At 34.9% G+C, this 26,728-nt stretch overlaps 1 protein-coding gene across 1 annotated transcript; it reads left to right on the plus strand.

The window, feature by feature from the left end:
* The first annotated feature begins 9,794 nt into the window (after positions 1-9,794).
* On the plus strand, positions 9,795-19,607 carry LOC128241604 (cadherin-12-like). The gene is made up of 5 exons (XM_052958614.1): positions 9,795-9,968; positions 16,842-17,148; positions 17,385-17,509; positions 18,135-18,200; positions 18,490-19,607. The coding sequence occupies exons 1-5, from the start codon at positions 9,908-9,910 to the stop codon at positions 18,738-18,740; spliced, it is 810 nt and encodes a 269-aa protein (XP_052814574.1). The 5' UTR covers positions 9,795-9,907; the 3' UTR covers positions 18,741-19,607.
* The last annotated feature ends 7,121 nt before the right edge of the window (positions 19,608-26,728 follow it).

A 26,728-nucleotide genomic window follows, 5' to 3' on the forward strand; every position in this document is an offset into this window, starting at 1 on the left:
TTTATTGACATGCTTTTAACTTTTGCTATAAAATGTTGCTGGATTAATAATCACATCCTTTAAAGAAATTGAACATTAATTTTTTCCAGACCTAAACCTAAACTTAAATATTTTGCCATATGACATGCTATTATGTTTTGCATCTGTTAGGCCAGTTCTGATGTCTTGCGTTAAAGCCATTTCCATTACCCAAACCCTTGGTCTAGTATGTGAAACATACAATCATTCGAATTATATTCCTTTTTTGTTATTCTTTAGTTTATATTGTTTAAAGATAATTCAACACGTCGTCAACATGTTATACCACCGTTCTCACAAGTAAATTATAGTTCATAAAATCCGTATATATATGTATCCGAAATTGTAAAAATGAAACGATCTGCCTATCTGTAAAATAGTTTACTGAATTACCCATGCCGACGTTATTTCTGAAATGAGCACGACTATTTCTATCCTCGATGCGACTGTAATACTGGAACGCCACCTTGCGGTAACAAAGATGGTCGAAAAAGTATCAAATACCTTTATTGTACATATCGCCTAGGCAACTCTATAAATATTTAGCTATTTTAAAAGCGAGCATAAAGATGTGTTACCTGATATATTTGCGAAGTGAATGTCTGTGAAATAATGAGGTATGGCATAAAAAAATAACTGTGGTGTAATTTGAAGATGTCTGAACAGATAGCATTTGCAGTGAGCACTATAATTAATTAAACGACAAAATTGAACAATATCTGTACCACGGGCTCTTATTCCCAAGTGGAAAATTGCAGATGAATGTATTTGATGACATAAATGGAGACTGCTATCTGGTTAATTATTCACCCATAGTGGAAGAATAAGCCATTCATCTGCCAGCAGATAATGAGTCATTTGATAGTCTATTCAAATCAAGTCTGTGTGTCGTTTGTCCTGAGTATTCATTTTTGATTGTACAAACATTCTATGCTCTGTAATTTATTATTGGAAAATGGTTATGACTCACACCGCTGCAAACGCTTCAAATTTGTAAAGAAGGTTTTCATGCGTGCAAAATCACAATATCACCGTGTTTATACAAGAAAGGGCTAGTATGTGATTCATCTACACTAAAAGCTTATACGGTATTGAAATACGTTTTACATTTAACAATGTCGCAATGCTTTAAGTGCAGATATTAATAATATACATTTTTATTCCATTAAATAAATGTATGCAGATATGAAACACTACAACAATGAAATAAATAAATTTCACTTAAAAAACTAATCTCCTGTATTTTAGCGTCGTGCAATGACTGTTACATCTAATAAAATTCTAATATTACAAAATTGTGAGGCACCAGGTTCCACAAATAAGAAACATAATTTAAAAATGTAATTAAGTATAAACACTTAGGTACTGCTTGGAAACCCTGCGGTTTTATATCGACACGCCGCAATAATTACTTTAGGGACAGATTAATTCATCAATGTTCCATCCATCATACATGCTTTCAGTTCGTCTTCCAGCTTCATTCATAGTATACCAAGTAGAAAAAAAATTGTTAAATGATTAATTTTGCACTATAATTATAATGTGTTGATATCACCAATACTGTAAACTATTAAAAACATACGTTCTGACCAGAAAATGCGATGCATAAGAATAGTGAAAAAGAATAGTGGAGTTTGAAAAGTAGAAATAAGCTATGGTTGTTGCTTTAATGTAGTATAAAATGCTTTTGTCCAGTTGTGTCTTACTCTGAAAACAAAACGTTCACTGATGTTTCCAGTGACCACATCGAATGTTTTGCCATAAAACAATTGATACTGTACATACTAATAAAATATTGTCTTAGTGCATGTTATAGGTTATAGAAACTGCTCCCTCAATTCAAGATTTAAACACCTCAAGCGCAAATGATTGTTTTGTAACACAAAAATGTTTTGCTATTACTTAGATATTCATTTACTTTTATGTGTTAGAAAATCGTGGTCTTTGTAATGTATATTGTGAAGTTTTATGGAATATTTTTATTCTTGTTTATGATATGTGTTATGTGAAATAAACTTGTGAAGCAAATCGTTCATAATGAAGTGAGATTGGACCATTCTTGATATCGAATTGATCATTATAGCATAAACATCCATGCATTAAACGTAATAATCAATATAAACATCCTATTTTATTTGTGAAATGTATATACAACATTTGTTGCTAAAACCGGTTCGAGATCATTTCTGTGTTACGTTAACTAGCATGTATATTTTGGTCTAATGCTTAGGATACAGTTTTAATGCTAAAAAATGCGTTTTTTTCTGTTACGACAATTTACTAGCTGGTCGAAAGGAACACACGCGTAACTTTTATTTGTTTGTCAAGGGATATTAGTTTTGCACTGAACGACAGCGCGTTGATTCCGCGTGAATATTTTACTCCAGAAGTATAAATGCCTTTTTGTTCACAATGAACTTGGTTGAGGCAATGTTTGACATGTAATGCAATCTTATGTGTTAAATTCTTTACCTGGGTAAAATAACCTGCAATCTAAGCTCAAAATCATTGAGATAAAACCTTTTAGCGTGTCTCATAAAAATTTAATTAATATTTTAATAGCTTTACTTCTCATAAAGTAGGATATGTTTGTTTGCATCGTACACACAAGTTGCTGTCTGTGTCATATACATGAAATCATGACTTCAGTGATTTTGGTCATTTTTGTTTGATATAATGTGCCAAAAATATCCAATGTAGTTTGGAGAAAGTTACACCCTATAAACTTAAATGAGAAATTGAAGGAACAGTGCTTTCAAAGGAGGTATGTAATATTTAGTTTTGTTGTAGGACTTGCATGATATATAAATGTAGTCCATATCACGCATGTTTTTTGTATATTTTGAAATCACTATAATCATGATAAAAACTATCGCGACATATAGGCAACTTTACTTTTACTATTCAACACTACAGTAAATCGTCACATGGTTTCACATGTGACTGGAGTATGCGTACTTAACTTTTTGTCTGAATATGCCTCGTGTTGAAACATGTATTGTAAAAAACAATAAGCAAATTAAACTTCCCTTTGTGGTAGCACTAAGTCACCTCACTTGGTAAAAGTGTCTTGTCAGTATAATATTAAGTGGATATAAAAAAGTTCAACCATTTGAATCAGGGGATTATTTGCTTGAGAGAATGCAATCTTTGGTCGTTGTTTTCTTGGGATCCAACCCATCATGGGACATAATTGCCGGAAAAAGACATTATGAAGTATATGCCTTAAGTAAGTTTTATATGCGAATGTATACTGACATGTGAATATGCATTTAAATAGATGCTCAAATTTTACGACATATTACGACCATTATATTGAAATAAGACAGATTCGTGAAATTCTCCATTAAACCTTAAAAAATGAACACACCTTTCCCTGCCTAAAATGTTGAACACCTTTAAAAACGATAATAATTCTCATCAATGATGATTTCAAATTAAAAAAAATAATTGTATCAATCTAAAATAATCAGTCAAAAAAAATCCAGGACAAAAAATAAACCCCTAATACTATCCAAATTAGCAAAATATCAAAAGAAAGAAAAACAGAACAAATCACAAAACGCGCGTTTAGATGCAATGGAGGGATATCATAGTGTTATCACAGTGTTGCCCGATTTAGCAAGATAACGTTACATAACCGTTCGTTCAATGTAATCGCATTCATAGCTAACAAATACAAGACAATATGTGTGAATATTATATGTGGCGTTTGGACAAAAACGAGAACATCTTTGGAAATACAAACTTATATTTTTTTTCAGATAGACAGTCGCGCAAAAAAGATCCATATAATCAATAGTAATTATGATACGTATATAATTTCAATCGACAGGGTATCGGGTGAACGTTTCGTTGCATGTTGTTAAGGCCAAAGTTTACGATTAAAGTTAATTGCGTTGTTATTTATTCGCTCGGTAGTTATAGAAAGTAATGTAAACGTTCCGATATGATAATCATCCGACAGGAACAAAGGAAACACTCTCAAACACAAAATAGAAATTAATAATATTCCCCTGCAGTGTAAATATGTAAATGCAGTTCATATGTAAATATGAAATATTGATACTGATATTGATTGATTGAAATATTGGGACGAGAATCCCTACATCCAAAACAACAAGTACAAATCCTTTTATAATGAGACAGCAAAGCTTTAAATAGAGGAGAGACAGTAAACTGTAGATATACGATATTGATGAGTTTCATATATTAAGAAAATTGATAAATGCTCTATTACAATGCAAATACTCATCTACAATTGATCCCGCTGAGAGTTGAACTCAGACCTCTTTTCATAACTGAAAAGTATTCTTCATTGAAATACAGGAATTGCAACTGTAAGGATATCTGCATTGTCTTCATAAATGAACTTCTTTTAATAAAATGAAGATGAGGAATTAATATTTTTACTTATTCAAATCAAAATTTACCGGGGCCATTGCCTTCAATCGATCGACTTATAAGTATTTGTTAACAAATAGATACCCTACAAAGTTTGAACGAAATCCGCAGACTTAGATTACATCACTCATTGAAGAAAATTCAAAAAATATTAAAAAATGTACATGCCCTTGAATTTTTTATAAAAACTTCTATGTTTTCAGGTAATATAATATAACGTTTGTTTTAATTTAAAACTTAAGTTTTGATATAAATGGAAATTAAATACTCAAAATTAATCATCTTTAAAATAATTACGATTACCGAAATTCCGACGAAATCAAGGTAGTTTTAGTGCATTTTGTTCTGATTTTTGTTAATTTCATTAACATATCTATCATTTTGCCAGCATATTTAGTTTTCAATTTATTTAAATAACTTTGTCGATTTATAATAGTATGTTTTAATTTTAAGATAATTCATATATAATCTATATAACTAAAGATAATAGGACAACCAACAGTATAAGCTCATGTTAATACAATTTTACTGACATGTTCAGATGTGCCATGATGTTAAAAATTGTCGTTAATAGCATTTTCATGTTAATTTTGTGTAAGTTGACTTTTGGTATATTTTCAGGAAGTTTGTTCATACACCACTTATATTTGAAAACTGAAAGATGTCAATTATGTAAAGTGTTGACAAACAGATACATTTAAAAAGTAATAATGTTTGTATTAGTTAACTTATGCACAAGAAAGGCTTGTAAGGTAATAAAGATATGTAAGAATTTTATCATTTTCTTTTCATTGAGTAAGCGTTTTAGCTGCTGGTGTTGTAATTTTGTCGTATAGTAATTTGATACCGAAATCCAAAAGTAAACCCAACATAATAGAGTTCAAACTAATTTTCAAATTGTTTGATTTTTAATACTCTTCGAATATTGATGCACGCTAACATTTTAGACACTGCATATTTGTCAGTGCCACATACTTTGTATACGATTGTTTATAACTCCGTGTTCGTCCGTAATAATATTTCAGCATCTTTGGCGTACAGACATTTCAATTGCTTTATGTTTAGTGCGCCCTACGATTTCAGTCGCTTGAGTTTCTACATGAACTAAAGTTTTAGGTACTTGAGTTTTTAGTTCGTCCTAAGATTTCAGCTGCTTGAATTTTCATAGGCAATAAAAGTTTAGGTGCTTGAGTTTTGAGTGCGCCCTAAGATTTCAGTCGCTTGAATTATGAGGGGCACTAAACTTTCGGTGCTTAAAGTTTTAGTGCGCGTTTAGATTTCAGTCGCTTGGTATTTTTAGTGCGCGCGGAGATATTAGGTATTTGATTTTTAGTGCGCACTTAGATTACAGTCGCTTGGTATTTTTTAGTGCGCGCGGAAATGTTAGGTACTTGATTTTTAGTGCGCATTTAGATTTCAGTCGCTTTAGTGTTTTTAGTGCGCTTTTAGATGTGAGATACTTGCTTGTTTAGTGCGCACAAAGATTTCAGTCGCGTATGTTTTTTGCGTGCACTTCGATTAAAGGCACTTGCATTTTTAGTGCGCACTAAGATTTCATTGTCTAGAGTTATTTTGCATGTACTAAGATATGTACTGTCACATCTCGGTAGCTTAATAATTAGTGCATATAACCATTTCAATCGTTTGATTGTAGAGTGCGAACTAACAAACAAACTGAACAAACTTTTTTTTACCGATGCAGATTTTTTTTACCTTAAAAAGATAATGAAAAAAAAACTTTCTTTTAGAAATACATCTGAATGATAAATAGGGATAAGTCTGAATTAATCTGACATGGGACCCGAAAATTGGCAGGATTAGTAAAAAGCTCGAAGTCGACGGCCTAGTGGCGTTTTTACCCAAAGGGAGGGGGTAAATTGGCAGCAAATTTGCGGCATAAAGTAAGCAACGTTGCGGTGTGAGGGAATTTTGTTGTGAATTTCGGCTTGTTGGCGTTAAATAGGTGAAAAGGTTGCATGACGTCTGATACTTTTCGGCCGAACGGCGTTAAATAGGTGAAAGGTTGCATGACGTATGAGACTTTTCGGCCAAACTGCGTTAAATAGGCGGTATGGTGGCATGACGTATGAGACTTTTCGGCCAAACGGCGTTAAATAGGCGGCCTGGTGGCATGACGTATGATACCTTTCGGCCAAACGGCGTTAAATAGGCGGCCTGGTGGCATGACGTGTGAGACCTTTCGGCCAAACGGCGTTAAAAAGGCGGCCTGGTGGCATGACGTGTGAGACCTTTCGGCCAAACGGCGTTAAATAGGCGGTCTGGTGGCATGACGTATGAGACTTTCGGCCAAACGGCGTTAAATAGGCGGTATGGTGAAAAGACGTGTGAGACCTTTCGGCCAAACAGCGTTAAATAGGCGGCCTGGTGGCATGACGTGTGAGACCTTTCGGCCAAACGGCGTTAAATAGGCGGCCTGGTGGCATGACGTGTGAGACCTTTCGGCCAAACGGCGTTAAATAGGCGGCCTGGTGGAATGACGTGTGAGACCTTTCGGCCAAACGGCGTTACAAAGGCGGCCTGGTGGAATGACGTGTGAGACCTTTCGGCCAAACGGCGTTAAATAGGCGGTATGGTGGCATGACGTATGAGACTTTTCGGCCAAACGGCGTTAAATAGGCGGTATGGTGGCATGACGTATGAGACTTTTCGGCCAAACGGCGTTAAATAGGCGGTATGGTGGCATGACGTATGAGACCTTTCGGCCAAACGGCGTTAAATAGGCGGTATGGTGGCATGACGTATGAGACTTTTCGGCCAAACGGCGTTAAATAGGCGGTCTGGTGGCATGACGTATGATACCTTTCGGCCAAACGGCGTTAAATAGGCGGCCTGGTGGCATGACGTGTGAGACCTTTCGGTAAAACAGCGTTAAATAGGCGGCCTGGTGGCATGACGTGTGAGACCTTTCGGCCAAACGGCGTTAAATAGGCGGCCTGGTGGCATGACGTATGAGACCTTTCGGCCAAACGGCGTTAAATAGGCGGCCTGGTGGCATGACGTGTGAGACCTTTCGGCCAAACGGCGTTACAAAGGCGGCCTGGTGGCATGACGTATGATACCTTTCGGCCAAACGGCGTTAAATAGGCGGTATGGTGGCATGACGTATGCGACTTTTCGGCCAAACGGCGTTAAATAGGCGGTATGGTTGCATGACGTATGAGACTTTTCGGCCAAACGGCGTTAAATAGGCGGCCTGGTGGAATGACGTGTGAGACCTTTCGGCCAAACGGCGTTACAAAGGCGGCCTGGTGGAATGACGTGTGAGACCGTTCGGCCAAACGGCGTTAAATAGGCGGTATGGTGGCATGACGTATGAGACTTTTCGGCCAAACGGCGTTAAATAGGCGGTATGGTTGCATGACGTATGAGACTTTTCGGCCAAACGGCGTTAAATAGGCGGCCTGGTGGAATGACGTGTGAGACCTTTCGGCCAAACAGCGTTAAATAGGCGGCCTGGTGGCATGACGTGTGAGACCTTTCGGCCAAACGGCGTTAAATAGGCGGTATGGTGGCATGACGTATGAGACTTTTCGGCCAAACGGCGTTAAATAGGCGGTATGGTGAAATGACGTGTGAGACCTTTCGGCCAAACGGCGTTAAATAGGCGGCCTGGTGGCATGACCTGAGAGGCCTTTCGGCCAAACGGCGTTAAATAGGCGGTCTGGTGGCATGACGTGTGAGACCTTACGGCCAAACGGCGTTAAAAAGGCGGCCTGGTGGAATGACGTGTGAGACCTTTCGGCCAAACGGCGTTATATAGGCGGCCTGGTGGAATGACTGTGAGGCCTCACGGCCAAATAGCGTTAAATAGGCGGCCTGGTGGCATGACGTGTGAGACCTATCGGCCAAACGGCGTTAAATAGGCGTCCTGGTGGCATGATGTGTGAGACCTTTCGGCCAAACAGCGTTAAATAGGCGGCCTGATGGCATGACATGTGAGACCTTTCGGCCAAACAGCGTTAAATAGGCGACCTGGTGGCATGACGTGTGAAACAATTCGGCCAAACGGCGTTAAATTGGCGATCTGATTGCGTTAAAAAGGCATCTGGTGGCATGACGGCCTTAAATTGACGTTCCGGTGGCGTGAAATTGGCTGCCTGACGGCGGTTATTCTTTCATGTTCCCCCTGTCATTCTACCAAGTTCACACTGTCATGCTGCCACGCTGTAAGGCTGACATCTTCACAGTGTCTGGGTACAAACTTCACAATGTCACGCTGCCATTTTCAAGCTGCTTAGCTGCCAATTTCACGGACTTCCCACAATATTTCAGCAAGTGTCAACAAGAGATTTTTGAATACTTACATAAAAAACAAAGCGCATGGCGATACCATATTTTCTACTAGCTTAACGAGCGTAATGCCGTTACTGCTTAACACCTATTAGCCCAACAAGTAACAGTTACGGAAATTTCGAGTGCGCACTTTCACTGAAACAGGCAATGATTTGATACATGTATCTATAATAAATTATTCAAATTTGCGTTTCATAGTATTTCTCTGAAAAGCGCACACACTTACATATCAGTTAAGGAACGAAACGTTGTTTCAAAAATGACGCAGCAATTATGCAACAGCCCTGTGTACGCATACATTTAGTTATTGATAACCAAACAGACTAGAAGTTTAAACACTGAACATATTTTTTGTTGACATTGTGAAAATTGTTCAGACGCCATTGCCGACGCATATTGTCAGCGTTGTTTGCTACGATGATCCACCTATTGCTCCACCTATTACTTGTTAGAAAAATAACTTTTACTCGATCCAATTCTTATTTTTGTCATGATCGGATAAGACTAGTTTAAATCATGAAAATCAAACAGATGGAATATAAACATTTTAAAGCTATCTCACTTTTTATAGTTTGCATCAATAGATGATATACCTTAAAGGTTCTGATTTTTAAACATAGCATATAGTACTTGGTTCGCTAAAATAACACAATGTAAAACATATTTTTTTTTCATTTTAGCAATTTTGTTATGCAAACTTTCGGTTTGCAGTAATCCTGACAAACCTGAACAGTATTCTTCACCAATGCGATGAAATTATTATTTGAAACCAAAACTAAACGTTTTACCTTAGGTTACAAATGTGATAGCCATAAAATGTATCCATTCACTAAAGTAGTCGTAAACTATTTGATTTCACAAAGTCAAATGAGCCCGGTCCCGATACGAAAATCAAGAAAGTCATGTGATATCGATGTGGTGCCTATGTCATAGTTAGGGGATATTTGATATCCCTGGCGAGTTTATTCTTCCATTTTCGCAAAAGTTAAGGTTTTTGTGGAACCAACCGTGTAATAAGATTATCGTTAACTCCGTCTGTTTGTTTTGACGACTGGATCACCATAGATCCTTTGAAACCCCATTCTATAAAAGGCAGCTCTCAGCCCTTGTCCTATGCAGTGAGTTTTAGTTTGGATTTGATTGCAAATAGGAACGTACTTATAACATCAAGATGGATTTGAGGATGTTTGCCGCTTGTTTGATAATGACTGTCTTTTTAATCAAGCATTCTGGTAAGTGTCCAATGTATGTCTGTTAGTAGAAATTTGTTTTTGCTTCAAGGCTTAATGATGTATTTTAGGGTTAACCTACTCTACAATTAGCAGAATGTATATCAAATTTATGGCGGATTCTTTTCTGACATTCATCTTAAAATATATATGCTTTGAATGAAATTTGAACATTTGGTAATCGGTATGACAATTCCTTGAATTTCTGGTCAATTTTATTTTTCTCTTCCCATGAATTCAATTATATAAGAGACTGTTATTTATTCGGGTATGTGCGACAATCTTGAACGCCTTAAAGTGATATTGTATGCCTTAGGTATCGGGGACTGATGCGGTGTTGTATGCCTTAGGTCTCGGGGACTGATGCGGTGTTGAATACCTTAGGTCTCGAGGGAATGTATGCGATCTTGAATGCCCTAGGGGTCGGGGGAATGTATGCGAACTTGAGTGCCTTAGGTCTCGGGGGAATGTATGCGAACTTGAATGCCTTAGGTGTCGGAGAAATGTATGGGATCTTGAATGCCTTAGGTCTCGGGGGAATGTATGCGAACTTGAATGCCTTAGGTCTTGGGGAAATGTATGCGATCTTGAATGCCTTAGGTCTCGGAGAAATGTATGCGATCTTGAATGCCTTAGGTCTCGGAGAAATGTATGCGATCTTGAATGCCTTAGGGGTCAGGGGGAATGTATGCAATAGTGTATGCCTTAGGTCTCGGGATAATGTATGCGATTGTGTATGCCTTAGGTCTCGGGAAAATGTATGCTATCTTGAATATCCTAGGGTCTGGGGAATGTATAATATCTTGAATGCCTCAGGTCTCGGGAAAATGTATGCGATAGTGTATGCCTTAGGTCTCGGGGAAATATATGCGATAGTGTATGCCTTAGGTCTCGGGGAAATGTATGCGATCTTTAATGCCTTAGGGGTCGGGGGAAAGTATGCGAACTTGAATGCCTTAGGGCTCGGGGAAATGTATGCGATAGTGTATGCCTTAGGTCTCGGGAAAGTTTATGCGATAGTTTATGCCTTAGGTCTCGGGGAAATGTATGCGATAATGTATGCCTTAAGTCTCGGGGAAATGTATGTTAACTTGAATGCCTTAGGTCTCGGGGAAATGTATGCGAACTTGAATGCCTTAGGTCTCGGGGAAATGTATACGATCTTGAATGCCCTGGGGGTCGGGGAAATGTATGCGATAATGTATGCCTTAGGTCTCGGGGAAATGTATGTTAACTTGAATGCCTTAGGTCTCGGGGAAATGTATGCGAACTTGAATGCCTTAGGTCTCGGGGAAATGTATACGCCTGGGGGCCGGGGGAATGTATGCGTTCTTGAATGCTTTACGGGTCGGGAAAACGTTTTTGTTTTAACGCCATTGGTCTCAGGGGAATGTAAACGATCTTAGATGCCATGGCAAATTCCATCAAGAGCAACAACCTTTTTCTAAACAATTAAAGAAGAAAAGCAACAGAATGGCTGTATTGTTTCGGGCAGAAAATCCTCAAAATCATTTTATGTTTATACAATGCAGACACAAAGTTTCAACTATTCCCGCTGAAAGTTGAACTCATAAATCTTTTCATGACTGAAAAAAAAATATTTGTTGAAATACAGGAACTGCTCATTGTTTGCCTTGTCTTTATAAATGAACTTATTTTATATCATTAGGATACCGAATGAACTATTTTGCATTGGCACAGGGTCTTTGTTGTTCTTAAAGCTGAACTCTCACTTAATGTTTTGTCTTGGAATAAAAAAAAATACGTAATTATCTGCAAACCACTGATATAAGACTGCTGACAAAAGATCAGATCGCAGATTTTCATATTTCTGTTCGAAATTATTTTACTAACGGTTTAAGAAAATTCATTTAACATCAAGTTTTTAACTTAAATATAAGAATCTGCTATCTATTTTTTGTCAGCAGTCTTATATAACTGGTTTCTATGGAATTTCGCAAAAATTGGCTCTTTCCAAGACAAAAAATAAAAAAAAATCGTCAATACTTTCAATCTGTGAGAGTGCAGCTTTAACTTTTTAAACTCTTAGCAAACAATTTATTTAGGGAATCCTTTTCTTTAAATTTTGTGATTAACTTAATATGATATGAAGCTGCGGAGCAGATTCTTATGTATAAATTTCTTCAAAGAAGGGCATGTTTGCGATCAATATAATTAAGAATATGTTATCTAAAATGATGAAGGCTGGTGTACAAGACTTTTGTCAATACATTGTTAAAATATATTTTCTGCCGATCTGTCAGTAAATTCATTTACATTTATATATTATGTGAAATTCAATTGGTATGCAACTTCCAATTTGTTTTGTAGTTTAATCAACCTAGCTGTTCTTTAACGGAAATGACATTAATTCAATGAAAGATATTCATTCATTGAAACGTTTATTGTTAAACTTTATCTTTCGAAGGAAGTACATATGGAGAACATAAGGATATCAAAATGGACAGTGCTGCTTCATTTTGAAGATCCTTGTTTTATCCTTTGTATTTAACTTTTTCATTCTTTTAATCTAGCTTTAAACTCAAATGAACGGTGTGCTATTCCAAGCTAGCTCAATGATACACCGAGAGAAAAGGGTAATTAAAAACGCTGTGATGATCAGATTAAACAGCTAAAATTAAACCTCCTTTTGTTTACCACCAAAGAGACGGAATGCAATGTCAAGAGCGCTAATTAACATGAATCATTTTATTTTACTAATTGTAAAACGGTTTACTTTTTGAAGGAAAAATACAATAAAAGGGTGTGCACCATTCAAGGACTGTTCGTTTAAGAAAAAGGAAATACAAAAATACCTTACCTTTTTATGCAGAAATAAGTTTAGATAGGTTTATCTTAGGAAACATGTCAAATAAATGATTGGAATGACCTTTCAACTATCGATACCGATATGAACACAGAATGCAATCCCTCCGATACAGGCGTCAATCTGACATTGCTGACCTTACCAATATGGCAATGCACATGAACATAACATGAATTATGTCTCTGAAGACATATATGTTCTCTAGGTGATGCTCACTGAACTAACTGTACAATTGAATGTATGTAGTAAGTGCTTTATTAGCGGAAACATGTGAGATAATAGATTTCTTTTTTATTATGTACCAAAACTTGTTTTCACCTATTAAATTTGCACTAATGAACAATGATAGTAAATATTACTTTAAAAGCAAAATAAATATGTCTAAATTTAGATCATGATTAGAGAATGATAATTTTCTACTCTTTTTTAGAATCCGTACATAACACAACAATAAACTTAATGAAAATACACTCTCATTCTCGAAAACCCAAAGATCACGGAACATTTGTATAAGATAATTTAAAAAAATATTTCCATCGGCTAATAAAAGTAATATGTGTGTATAAAATATGTCTGTTGCTTGATATTAATTAATTATATTTAAAGTGATTTCAAATTTTCAATAACCTAAGCTTCATGATTCAATATATCAGTCATGTCGGCTAACAAATGTCATATGTCTGTTATGAAATGTATGTGTTACTTGATAAATATTAAGTTTGATGATCTACTTAATATTTGTTTGCATTTTTAATTAACTTTATCTTATTGATTCGATCAAGCTGAACTAGTAATCTTAAAATACTAATTTGATAAGCATTTTTAATTCCTATTGTTATTATTATTGAGTTTCCAACTTTTAGGTATTTTATTTTGCGAATATCGTTTTATAGTATGATATTTCTGCAGCATAATTGAAATATTTTTGAGGCGTGTTATTCCAAACAAAATTAGATAACGACAATGCCAAAAATACGTATTATTTCATAATTGTTGCAGCGCGATAATATAATCTAAACAAATGTACAGACGGGCAAATGTGCGAGCAGACTAAATAACTATGTAACAAAGACACGGGAGAATAAGACAAGTGTAGCAGTACAAACAGTAAAGTGGTTAGACAGACGAACATGAATCAAAGGTTACGAAGGAAGGGTAGCCTTACAAATGAACAGACGAGCGCACAGACATACAAGTATACATATGAAGGGACGCAAATACAGTCAGAAAGGCAATAGTATAGCAGATGGTCATCTCGGCCGGCGAACAGAGGGACACAAAACGATATAACGATAAAAAACAGCAATAAAGATATGAAGACGAACGATAAGCAGACGAAAAAAACAGATCAATGGACGGACGCACAGACAAACGAATATACCGATGAACGGACGGATGCTGATACAAACAGAGGTGGTAGAGTACAACAGACATGAACGAAACGGGATAACAGCAGAAAGAAAGAAGTACAGACGGCAGACGCACAAACAGACGTCTAACAGACGGTTACGCAGCCACACAGAAAAAAGGCGTCCGGCAGATATACGTCAAGACAGACGTACCAGACAATAATTATGCAGAGTTTTGATACATTTAAAAAAAAGCGTTAATCTATTTCTTCACAATACCCGGCCTTTAAAAAATAAAACCCGAAAACAGTTTTTTGCTGATCTGATAAGCATTCGAAAGATGTATATATTTGGCTCTGTTTTAGACGAACACATTACCTTTCATACCCCGCTGAACTGCGATATTAAAACATTCAACCTTTAAACAATGAAGCTCTGAGATGTAAAGCAAACTGAGTTCTATTAAATGCTTTCATTTTTATCAGATTTTCTTATCAATACGTGTTTTTTTTTAAGATTTTACGATTAACGGTAAAGTCCGGACTTGTTCAAGTCATAACCTAATGTCTTGAAAGTCATAATGGACATGAGATTGATATATGCTACTTAAAGGTACAGATTATTCAAATATTTAATATTTAGTATGAACTATGTTTAAATACTTTAAAAACTATTGGGCTATATTATAAACGCTAGAACGCGATTATAATTCCTATTTCTTATTACATACAACAGCTTAAACTGACTTTGTTTACCAGAAGTGGATTAAAATTTCCCAAAAATCGTTTTCATTTCATTTAATGGCTCAGTGCTGACCCTTGTTGATTTCATTTAACCAAATGTGACGGGAAATGTGACGGGACATTATACTCATTGAAAGTTATAGCACATCTCATGGTGTTGATTAGTTGAAAGATGTACGTCTTTGAGTGAATGGTTGTCCAAGAATTAAACACATATTAAATATGAAGTTTTCAGTTTCAGTTTTATTTTACATTAAAGGAGAGTAGATGTGAAAATGAGGTTAATACAAGATACAAACTATAATGATAAAATATCACTAGAAACTATAAAATATAACTATAATAGAGAAGATTATAAACATAAATGAACCCTTGATTAAATTTTATCATTATATCGAAAGCCATCAAAATCAAATCATTTTTTGTTAGCGCTTGGCTTTTTTTGTAGGCTATTTTTTTTAATGTTTACTCACCAGATTGAAAAATATTAAAACAACCATTATAATAATCTAGTAAGTTTATATAAACATAAAAATAAAACAACTCGAGTTAAGGCAAATGGTATTTGTGCCTGTTCCAACTGTTCGGCTTTCGCTAGTTTTAAAATCTTTAAATAAAACAACTTTAATAATTATAATTATAGGTTACGGAATTCAAATAGCAGATTAAGTCACATGAATATGGTGCGAGGGAAATCAAAATGTATCTGATATATTAGTATTTACAATATGATCATATAATAACAACTAAAATCGCATATAAATAATTGACCGTCAATTCATACATAAATATTTAAGCAGTACATGACTTCCTTTGATTTCTTTGATAAAAGAACTGGTCGAAGATAATAATTATTTGTACATCATTTTGTCCCTGCATAGGCAATTGGAGCTATTGACAACAATTTTGGAGAACAAATGTTCGTTCAAACTCCAGAACAATAGTACATAAACAGCCTGGATTGACCGACATTCGATTTGCAATCACTCTCGTTGTAGATCCGAGGAATTGCTTTTTTATTCATTCATGTTAGGGTTATACTTAAAAGGGGACTAAGATTGGATGAAAATACTTTTTCTGCTGGTGCGTTCGACGCGGAGATTGTATAATGCAGGAAGAAAGGAAGAAGCAAAGATTGTGATTTAACCAAATGTTATACAAGTTAAGAATTTAGAAAAAAATGTTGGAGTTTGATCACCAAATCAAGACGGATATGTGTAGTTGGATAAGTTTGTGTAAGTTCTGGTGAATATATACAAGTACATAAACTATATTTACTCGGAACCCTGGCACTGTATTCATACTAGTAAATGAACAATACTTAAAAAAAATTCAATTTGATTTGTTGTGTGTTGCGTTAAGTCCGTAAATCAAGGTCAATGAACCAATATCTTTATTTCCACCATGACTAAAGGTATGCTTGATTTGGCATATGTGTCTATAAGTACAGATAAAGTAATGAAATATCAAAATCGAATTGATGCTGGTTCATTTTAACCCAAGTTGTAGCATAATGGCAGGGCAAGGATATAATCAGTGTTATGTTTGTTCAAGTTAAAACATATAATGTCATGTAATGAAAAAACGAACATAAGCAGTTTATTGTTTAATGACATTTATGAGAGGTTTAATGAATTTTATATTTCAATATAGTTTCATTGTTTAAGTGTTGTTTTTTTTAGGTTTTTTGTCAGTTATTGGACGAATACATATTGGTCAAGTTGGAAACGTCGCACTACAAATCTAACAAAATTCATCCTATTTTCCAAAAAGCTTGTGGCAACAATTAAATATCATGTATACTCCACATTGTGCTTAAGCCGTAAGTTGTGTGGTAGCCCTAGATCTAATGAATAACTGTATTAAGCGTGTGTAGTCCTAGCTTCTCGATATTTTATTAAATGACTTTATTGCTTCATACAGTAGACACATAAAAAAATATATGTTTAATCGACAGCCGCGGTCACTGGATGGACAGGCAAGCAGTCTGACGGTACTACGGACATAATTTTTTCTTCTTCGAGTGCCGCTGCTGGGACTTCCGCTGATGATACTAATACAGCGTTCACTGTGAAAGAGAGTACAACAGGGACCCTGTTCACATTAACTGCAACCGGTGGTACCGGCGCTTTAACCTACACCTTTACAACTGACGGTAACCCAAGCAGCATTGCTAGTGACACAATCACAGCAGGGGCTGTCACTCTCGCAACAGGAAAAGCACTAGACTACGAAACAAAGACATCCTACGTTTTCAAAGTTGTGTATGTCCTTATTTGCATAATAACAAAATAGTTTTGCTTACGCATTTACAGCGATGTGGACTGTCCATAAATAATATACGCTTTTTTCACTTGTTGAATCATATCAATTGTTTTTATCTTTTACTTGAATTAGTCCACGTTTGCGGAAGTTTAGATACTATGATGAGAGTTTTTCCTTGTTACTAGGGTTAAAAGCTATGACGTATAATAAAGTAATTTCATTTTATATATTCTAGGGCAACAGATAGTGCAGGTACACCTGTATCGGGAACAGCTGAAATTACAATTAACATCGGTGACGTTACTATGTGGACTTCGACAGGCTACACCGTATGTTTGACCGCAACTTCGGTGACAGCAGGTATGATTACAGAATGTGTAGTACTTAAATTGAACATAGCAGTTAAATATGCAAAGCAAATTTAAATCATCCTTTGTTATTTTAATGTTTAGGTTTCTTACTTTTTCATTGAATATCTCTATAAAATGAGATGGCGTATGAAGTAATACACACTCAACAGTAATGGAATGAATTTAAATAATATTTTTATTTATTAAATTCTTATCTAAATGTCTGTGGTAAGTCTATGTTGAATTTAATTCAGATATATTTTAATTGCATCGCTAGCACGTGAGATATCTGAAAATATATATAAACAACATGCAATACACGTGGGTTCTTGCAATGTTTCTTATTGGTCATGCTGATGTCTATCAAATGAGCTTAATGGGATGTCAATATTATCAATAACACATGTTTATTCCCTTTAACTTAATTCCAGATTAATCATTAAAGCTTGTTAGGCGCGTGTGTGGTCTTTATTTGTATTTATACGTATGTATGAGTTGTTTGTATGTTTGTGTTTCTCATTCTGTGTCGTCTTGCCCCTAAACTCGTGCCTCTATACAGGCTTTATTTGTTTGAGCCCTAGGCTTGTTTTTTATACTTTTGATTGTATAATACAAATGTTAATGATTATATATAGGGACAAGCATTGGCACATTCGCTTCCACGGATGCCCTGAGTACCCAAACGGTTGCATACACGAATAGTAAGTGCAGTTCATTCATTCATGTTTGATAACTCATAAAGTATGAGAACTCAATTTTATTGAGATTTTGTTTTTCGTTTTTTTAAGTGCATTGTTTTAAGCATAAAACAAGAGCGTAATTGTCTTCTCGAGTTTCATGCAATGATTTATACATTATAAATAATAGAATTACCCTCGTAAGCAGTACAATTCGTTTCATGCCTTTTAAGTCAAACACAAATAATGATAGCTTGCAATTTGTAAGAAGAAAATGGGCATTATCGAATTATTATTATTTTTTCTTTTAAAGCTGGTGGTACCGACACAGCCAAGTTTGCTATTGATGGCACTTCTGGAGCTTTGACCGTGGCAACATCGCAGACGCTGGAAACTTCCACTAAATATGTTTACGACGTGATATTGACCGCAACTGTTGCTTCCGTTGATCCTGGGACCACAACCGTCTATGTAGTATTGGATTGCTCCTGCTCCAGCGGGGCCGGACAGATAACTGCTCTCCTTGGCGTTCTACTCCTGTCTGTGCTAGCATCTCTATATTGATCGACAAATAAACAAAAGACCAGAACAACATTTTCAAATCGGAACGAACTTCAGAACATTAGAAACAAATGTGTTTGTAAACATATATGTATTTATCTTTGAAACATTTAACTTTTTGCCTTTTTTATTAAGTAATATGTTGATGGGATAAGAACTCACTACATAATATTATCGTATGTAGTTCATACAGAATAGGGTATTGTCAGAAATTATACCAAGAAATGACAATTACGCTTTCGTACTCAATGTTAATAATACAAATCCTTGTTAATGATGTGTTATATATATCGTCACCACATTGTTTGTGATACAAGGCTGTTAAAGCCATGGACACCGATGTCGGTTTGATGTTTTATGTTGTGTATGAAATGGTTGTCTGGAATACATATGAATCACATATTAAGTACAAAAAATGATTCTACTGAATAGTTCTTTTCTTCAATTTTTAATTTAGTCTTGTATGAGTTTAATTCGTCAGAGTGTATACAATGGACAAAAAGTAAATTATTTGCTCAAATGCACTTTTATATTTGTCCCAGACAAAAAAAGTTAAACGTTTTGTTTTCTTATTTGCGTGCATGCTTTACATATTAAAAATAACTGATCCTATATGATATTCCTTCGGGTTTTGAAAACGGATCATTTATTACTTCTTTATTCTAAAATCTAACAAATCGACAGTGCATTATCTTAAGACACTTTTTGGTTGACGATTTTCACTTCACACATGCTGTGTCTGTATTTGCATGATTTACGACAAAATAATCGACACCTTGAAAAGCGATGACGCTTTCCAAATGCAAATGTATATTAAACACATAAAGTGTAATGCTATGTTCTTGTTGGAATAAAAAAGTTGACTCAGAATTCTTTGTTTCTATTTTTGTGCCGCACAATTTTAATTGTGTCATGCTTGAAATAATTAACCATTTGAACACAATTATCTAACATGCCCTTAATAGAATTATTGCCTACATTCAAAATGACCATGGAGTGACATCCGAAATAATTGATAGCTTCATTAAGTAATTGTGATGATGCGTTTAAAAACATTCAACAAAGACAAGAACTGAGTTTCTATTGAAACATATACTTATATCTAAATTGAATAAAACTTCAGGATGATACTGACCATAATACTGGGCAATGATTTTACTAAAAGGGAGAAACTTGTCAACTATGTAAAGGGCATATCTAAGCAGCTTTGATACTTTGTTAGATGCAAATTAAGTCGCACGAGATAATTTGATTTATATTTATTTTGTTTTATTCTTTCAGTTAGCAAAGTTTAATTAAATCACGAACATCTATTCATATCTGTGAAAACTGGCTAATGTATATCCCGGGATAATGCGATGTTTAAGACATTGGGCGTTGCTTTAGGAATTGCCCCTGACTTTGTCATGCTCTTACCATGAGTTTGTTTGGGAATTGCCTCGGTCCGACCTGTCTTGAAAACAACGTTTGTGATGCCTTGGACGTCGTATTGGTTATATTCCCGGTTTTTGTCATAGGTGAAGCAACGGATGTTGTTCTGTAGATAACTCAGTGTGTTGCCGACTTTGCGCTCTGTATATCATTTTGTGGTGACTTGGGAATTACACTGGTTGCTACCATATATATACTCACGAGTGTTGCTTTTTGAATTCCCAGAGACGTTGTTATGTAAATAAATCAGGTCATTTCGCTGCGTTTAACCTAAGGGTTGCCTTAAAATTTGCCACAAACCATTTCCCCAACTTGAACCTAGGCGTTGCTCTTGGGATTGCAACTGATTTTGTTATATAAATATCCCTGATTGTTGCCAAAGGAATTGTCCACGTTGTTTTGTCAATGATCTTAATGAAAGTAGACATCAATATCTCCGACTAAATGGTTGTAAAGTAACCTATTTTGATATGTATCATGGCAAAATATTAGACTCCTAAATAGCACACAGCCAATGGAAAGAACGAGATTGCTGTGTTTATATGAGTATCAAATATATCTTCTGAGGGCTCAGCTTTTTTGTTTATTTTCGAAATATGTTTTGCTTGTTAAGTAGTGTCACTGTCTTGAGTAACAATTTAATATTTATATGAAAAACTACAGAAACAAGAAAGGTAGTCGAAAGTTAAAACATTAACCCCGTTTAATGGCACGGGGTCAACACCAAAAACATATAACACAAAAACAACAATCACAAACCAGAAACATGGAACAACAGAAAAAAATTATACCCCTAATAATATTTTGTAGAGACAATATCTACAACGTGTTATTATGATTAACAGCTTAGTCTTTTATGTAAAGCTTAACGTAATTTAAAATTAATACTAGTTTAATCCTGGAGAAGTAGGTTGAACAAATTATTTAAAACTCTGATAAATTTGTTTGATTAAGAATCGAATATATTTCTGCGTAAGAGAAACGTATTTTCACTTGATGTAGAGTGCAAGCAAGTCTTCTTCAGCTGTATGTTCATCCATACCTATTTCAGTGTTTCGATTTAAGTCTGAATTCTTAAGTAATGACAATCGTGATATGAAATTTACTACGAAATATATAATAACAATGTTTGAAGCCAGGGTAGGCACACCGGAAGATAAGTCATCCGAAAAGAAAATCAACAATGTGCATGATAGTGCCTTCATTTTGCATATCCAGCTGTATAAAGACAATTTTTTCCAACGAATTTGGCATTTCAAGCATCTGCACTTCATACCATTTTATCGAGATGATCTTCAATTTGGAAGACAAAACTGTTTATATTCTTAGTAGGTCCAGTTATAAATAACAAGGGAATATATGATCTTTAAACTTCATACAGACATATTTGGAATATATCTGTAAACAAAAAGACCTTAATTAAAGTTGCAATCTGTTCTTAATATGAAAATGTGTCAACATACTTGGATTTTATATCAAGGGAAGAGACTCTATGATATTGAAGATAATTTAGGTAAGAAGAGTTCCTAAACCTTTGTTTACTTGTCATCAACACTAATTAGTATAAGTTAATGCAACAAAGACAAAGAAAACAACCAATGAAACACTTTTTGACAATGTACATCGGCACAAGAATACACACATAAATAACATATGGCCAAACGAACGAAAGTGATCATTACTGTAAGCAGTTTTATTTTTTCCTTATACACACAATTTGTAAATAGCGGTAATCAAATGTAAAACAGGGCAAATAAAGGGCGTTCAACCAGGCTACAATAGTCCTTAATACACCACAATAATTCTAACAAGGTGTATATCTTTCTCAGAACGCTTATTATTTTGAATTGTGTAATTTTCAAAGTAGAAGAATGGTCCTTAAAATAAAAGACTGTGTAATATATTGTCGTTTTACCAATATTGAATATCAAATGTTCATATACTAATGTTAATTACTCAAATGCATCACCCCACTTCCTACAGGATCATCCGGAATATGAGAAGGTTAAAGATATCCATCGTTTTGGGTAGATTGTTCCTTATTAGGAAGTGTTTATGTTGGTTTTATGTCGGTATACAAAACGTTGCTTGACCTATTGCTTAACATCAGCTCATTGACGGAGTTTTGTTGACTAGGTAAAGAAAGTGTATATCCTTACGTGTAATGCCTATGCAAGAGAGGTCATTATTTCGTGCTTTTGTGCTTGTCGGAATATTCTGCTATTTACTTTCGCATGAAAGTACCCGAACAGGCAATATATAACGCAATTTTAATATAATGGTCAATAATAATTTAGTGTCCATTGCTGTATATAGATTTATATTTTGATGTTTTCAATAAACAAAATGATGATGCATTTTGAAACTCTGTATTTAAGGAATTACGCTTTATCATCAGTGAGAATGAATGACATGTGAACAGTTTCAAATAGTAATTTGTAAATGATGAGAAAGATAACCTAATTGCTTTTGTTAACATTACGTTATCGCAATGTAATCACTTTATTAGTGATTTTAAACACCATTATCGGCAAATGATCAAACGATATTTGTAAACATGGATATGTTGTATTGTAAATGTTACTCAGTTTCAGAGTTGATGGAGTTGTTTTGTTTCAAACGCTTAAGACTGATTTGATGACAAATAAAGCGTTTACAAGTCTTCTGATTTAATGACAGTGGTTAAGTCGGTTGTATGTGGTTCAGATATAAATTGTAATTGCATTGTCTGATAAGGAAATACAAAAAATATTCGTTTTTATCTTTCACTGATTTCGTTTTCATTCAAATCTACGTTGTTTTTTTCTTGTATTGAACTTATTAATTCTTATGTTGGAGAATGGGGACAGAAATATGAAAGTGAGAATTTTCGTGAGAATAATATTCGTAGCAGAAAAAGGATTTTTTAGGAAGAAATCGTTGAATTCTTAATAACCCTTGACATTGCTTTTTATAATTAAAAAATCATTGGATCATTTGACCAAACACATGTACTTGGATACCTCTTAAAGCGAAAAGGACAGGGCTTAACACTTCGCTGATTATATTATTTAATTGTTGCACATTGTTTTTGGAGGGTAAAGTCATCCTTTAAGCTACATGCTTATATTAGTTTATTGAATGTTGAAAAATGTACCACGCTACAACAACTTTTCTTATATGTTTTTACGAAACAAATAAATTAACAATGTGAATTAAAGTCAGCGTAATTAATCGAATATATAATTTGCTGTCTGTTGTTTGATAAGCCTGGGAGATAACCTTATGAAATCAAGGCACACCTGACATTTGTGATTGTATCACTATGCAATATAATACTGATTCAATAGTCACATCATTTTGTCAAAGATACGTCCTTTGTTTAATGATTTGGATTAATCTGTTATATCTCCGTATATCAAAGATCTCAAGATCTATCAAGAATAGTTGCTAGTTGTATAATTAAATGTCCATTTCAAATACAGATATATCATAGTTAAAACAATCACGGTATCTGTTGTATTCAAAACTCATCAGAATGTCATATTTATGTCCAATGATTGGGATCAAAGAACTAGAATGCATCACATAACTTATAAATAATTGTCAATTTTGACATCTCATAATTACCGGCCACTAAGTATTAAATCTAATTAAAGTCGAAACAAAGGTGTGTGTTCATAAACAAAAAAGGGTTATATTTTATATGAATCATTCCAATAATAGTAATATCAAAATTGATATAAAGTCTTATTATCTTAAAAGAGTTGTTGTCTATCTCTTTGCAGTAGGTAAAGGTTTTATTTCATGAATTAAACGCTTTTTGATGTTAATGTGTATGAAACACTCACGCGGACGACGTGATTTAAAGATTCAACAGAATTACTTTAATGCTATTATCCTAAACAAATATTTCAAAATGATGAACAAGAATAATCCTATTTGTATACTTCGATCCCATTTGATTTTTTGGGCCTAAGCCTTAAACATTTATGTTATACATGCGGGATCGTCAGCAACATGCGTAAGTAAGCAGTAGTAAGTTTCATTGTTTTATTGTCAGTAAACCAATACTGATACTGGTATGATTACGATGAATGTTGGGCTTCCAACAGACAAGTCCAATAGTTATAAAACAATCAATGATCAGAATAGTTTTTTTGCTAACATTTGATTAAAATACTCGTCACTTCGGGGTGTTTATGGTAGGAAAATTTATGCATTTGGAAAATAGAATGAAACGCAATATCTTGTTATAAGTAATTGAATAACACTCCATGGTACCAAATAGAAGTCGTTGGTTTTAAGTTTTTATTTTGATTTTGTAACAAATAAAAAACTTGATGTCCCAGCAAATATCAAACAAGCACAATCAATTCTAAAAACATAAGCCATCAATATTTTATGATATTCTGAAACTTCCCAGAGCACTGATATTTCGAACAATCAAACAGATCATCATCATCATCATCATCATCATCATCATCATCATCATCATCATCATCATCATCATCATCCATCATCATCATCATCATCATCATCATCATCATCATCATCATCATCATCATCATCATCATCATCATCATCATCATCATCATTATCATCATCATCATCATCATCACTATTAAGAAATGATCCTTCGTTCTTTTTCAAGAGCTGAAACGGATTAGTGGTGTTTATGACACGCATATATCGATGTTAACCCGCACTTACCATACCATGGCCTTAGCTTGAGACTCCTAGCATGGTTCAACGAAGTATTCTGATAGTCGTGTATTTGAAGAAAATCTCACCTTTCCTTATTTAAAGACCATTTTCCACTAAAGTGCCCTTAACCATGTTCGGATTAGTGTTAAGTGTTTATTAACATTAAGGTAAATTATTTCAGATACTACTTTTTGTGTTAAGTGTCTACTAAGAGCAAAGTTTTCACATGCACAACACAAACAATTGTACTGTATTTATATCTTTATAACGCATACCCATGACAACTACTAATTGTCACATATCTATACGCACACTATTTTCACTACAAAAAAAAGTTCCATCGAAAAAATACATTTTAACTTGTTTCTGTTTAACTGAGGTGGGAGAAATTTAACTACCATAGCCGCTCATGAAAGACAGGTTCATCCCAACCCTCGTGCAGGGTGTTTAACGGAAACTCGGTAAAACTCGTTTCCGAAAATCACCTTTCGCTAGGTTGGGATGAACCTATCTTACACTTTTGGCCATGGAAGATACTTATAATTTCAGCAGCTTTACGAACAGTACCATAATGATTGCAATGCTTCTACAGATCAAGAGAAATCTGAAATGCTTAACAACTCTTCTTGTAAACAATTAACACTTCTAGATGAAAAAAAAATCAACCGCTTCCACACTTACGAGATGCTACATCAGTCTTCTCTCCTAAAGATGTCTTTGACGCGATCACCTATATCGACCATTCAGAGGCTTGTGAACCTAGACTTATACGAGATGGTGCACCCGTCATTGCTACGCCTTTATCCATTTACTTTACTAAGGCGTTACGTCAATCTGTTTTATCGTCGTCTTGAAAACCTGCAAATGTCACTGCGATCTTTTAAAAGGAGACCCGTCTAATCCAGACAATTACCGTCCTATCACTTTGCTCAGCTGTCTTGGAAAGCTGATGGAGCGCTGTATCATTCAGGTTATTTATAACTATCACCCCCTCTTCAGTCAGGCTTCATCAAAGCGACTCAACAATCTAAGAGCTAGAAAGTATATGCAATGACGCCTGCAAAGCTCCATCATCTCGACGACAACGTGTTTTATATGCTGGTTCCTCGTCATCTTTGACTTTAGTTAACGCCGGTGTCCCCCAGGGATCAACTATCGGACCACTTCTCTTCCTCGTTTAATCAACGACATCATCAAGGGCATCAATATTAATATTCGCTTATATGTTGACCATACCAGTTTATACAACGTGGTTGACAAAGCTAGAATTAGACTAAATTGAGACCTTCAAACGGTCTACTCTTGGTCCTGAACATGGCTTATTTCCTTCAATCAAGACAAGTTAAAATATCTAAAAGTCTAAAATATTTCAAAGAAAACACAATAAGCCTGTTCATCCTTAACTGTACATGAACCATATTCCAATCGAACACGTCGAGTCACAAAATCACTTTATATATCCCTATATACGATGCCAAATTCACACAGCGCATCGCTCTTAAAGGCAAAGCTTGGCAACGTAAAGGTCTGCTTGGGTCTTGACAACATCCCCTTTATCTTCTTTCTTTGGAACAAATGTACATTTTATTCGACCGCTTTTATAGGATGGTTACACAAATGTACAAATCAGCATTAATCTATAAGCTGATATAGAGTGTGCAAAATTAGACTACCCGTATAGTTTCATGTGCAACTAATTACTGTACAATCAACTCAATGCTCGCTGAACTTAAACGGGAGTCCCTATTAGACACACGTAAAAACAAAAACTTATTACCTTTTTATAGAATATACCACTCAATTTTCCCTTAATATGTGAGAGATATTATTCCTGCACAAGAACAAACACGACACAACCTTCAAAATGCCAATAA

Source organism: Mya arenaria, chromosome 7, assembly GCF_026914265.1.
Source record: "Mya arenaria isolate MELC-2E11 chromosome 7, ASM2691426v1".
NCBI lineage: Eukaryota > Metazoa > Mollusca > Bivalvia > Myida > Myidae > Mya > Mya arenaria.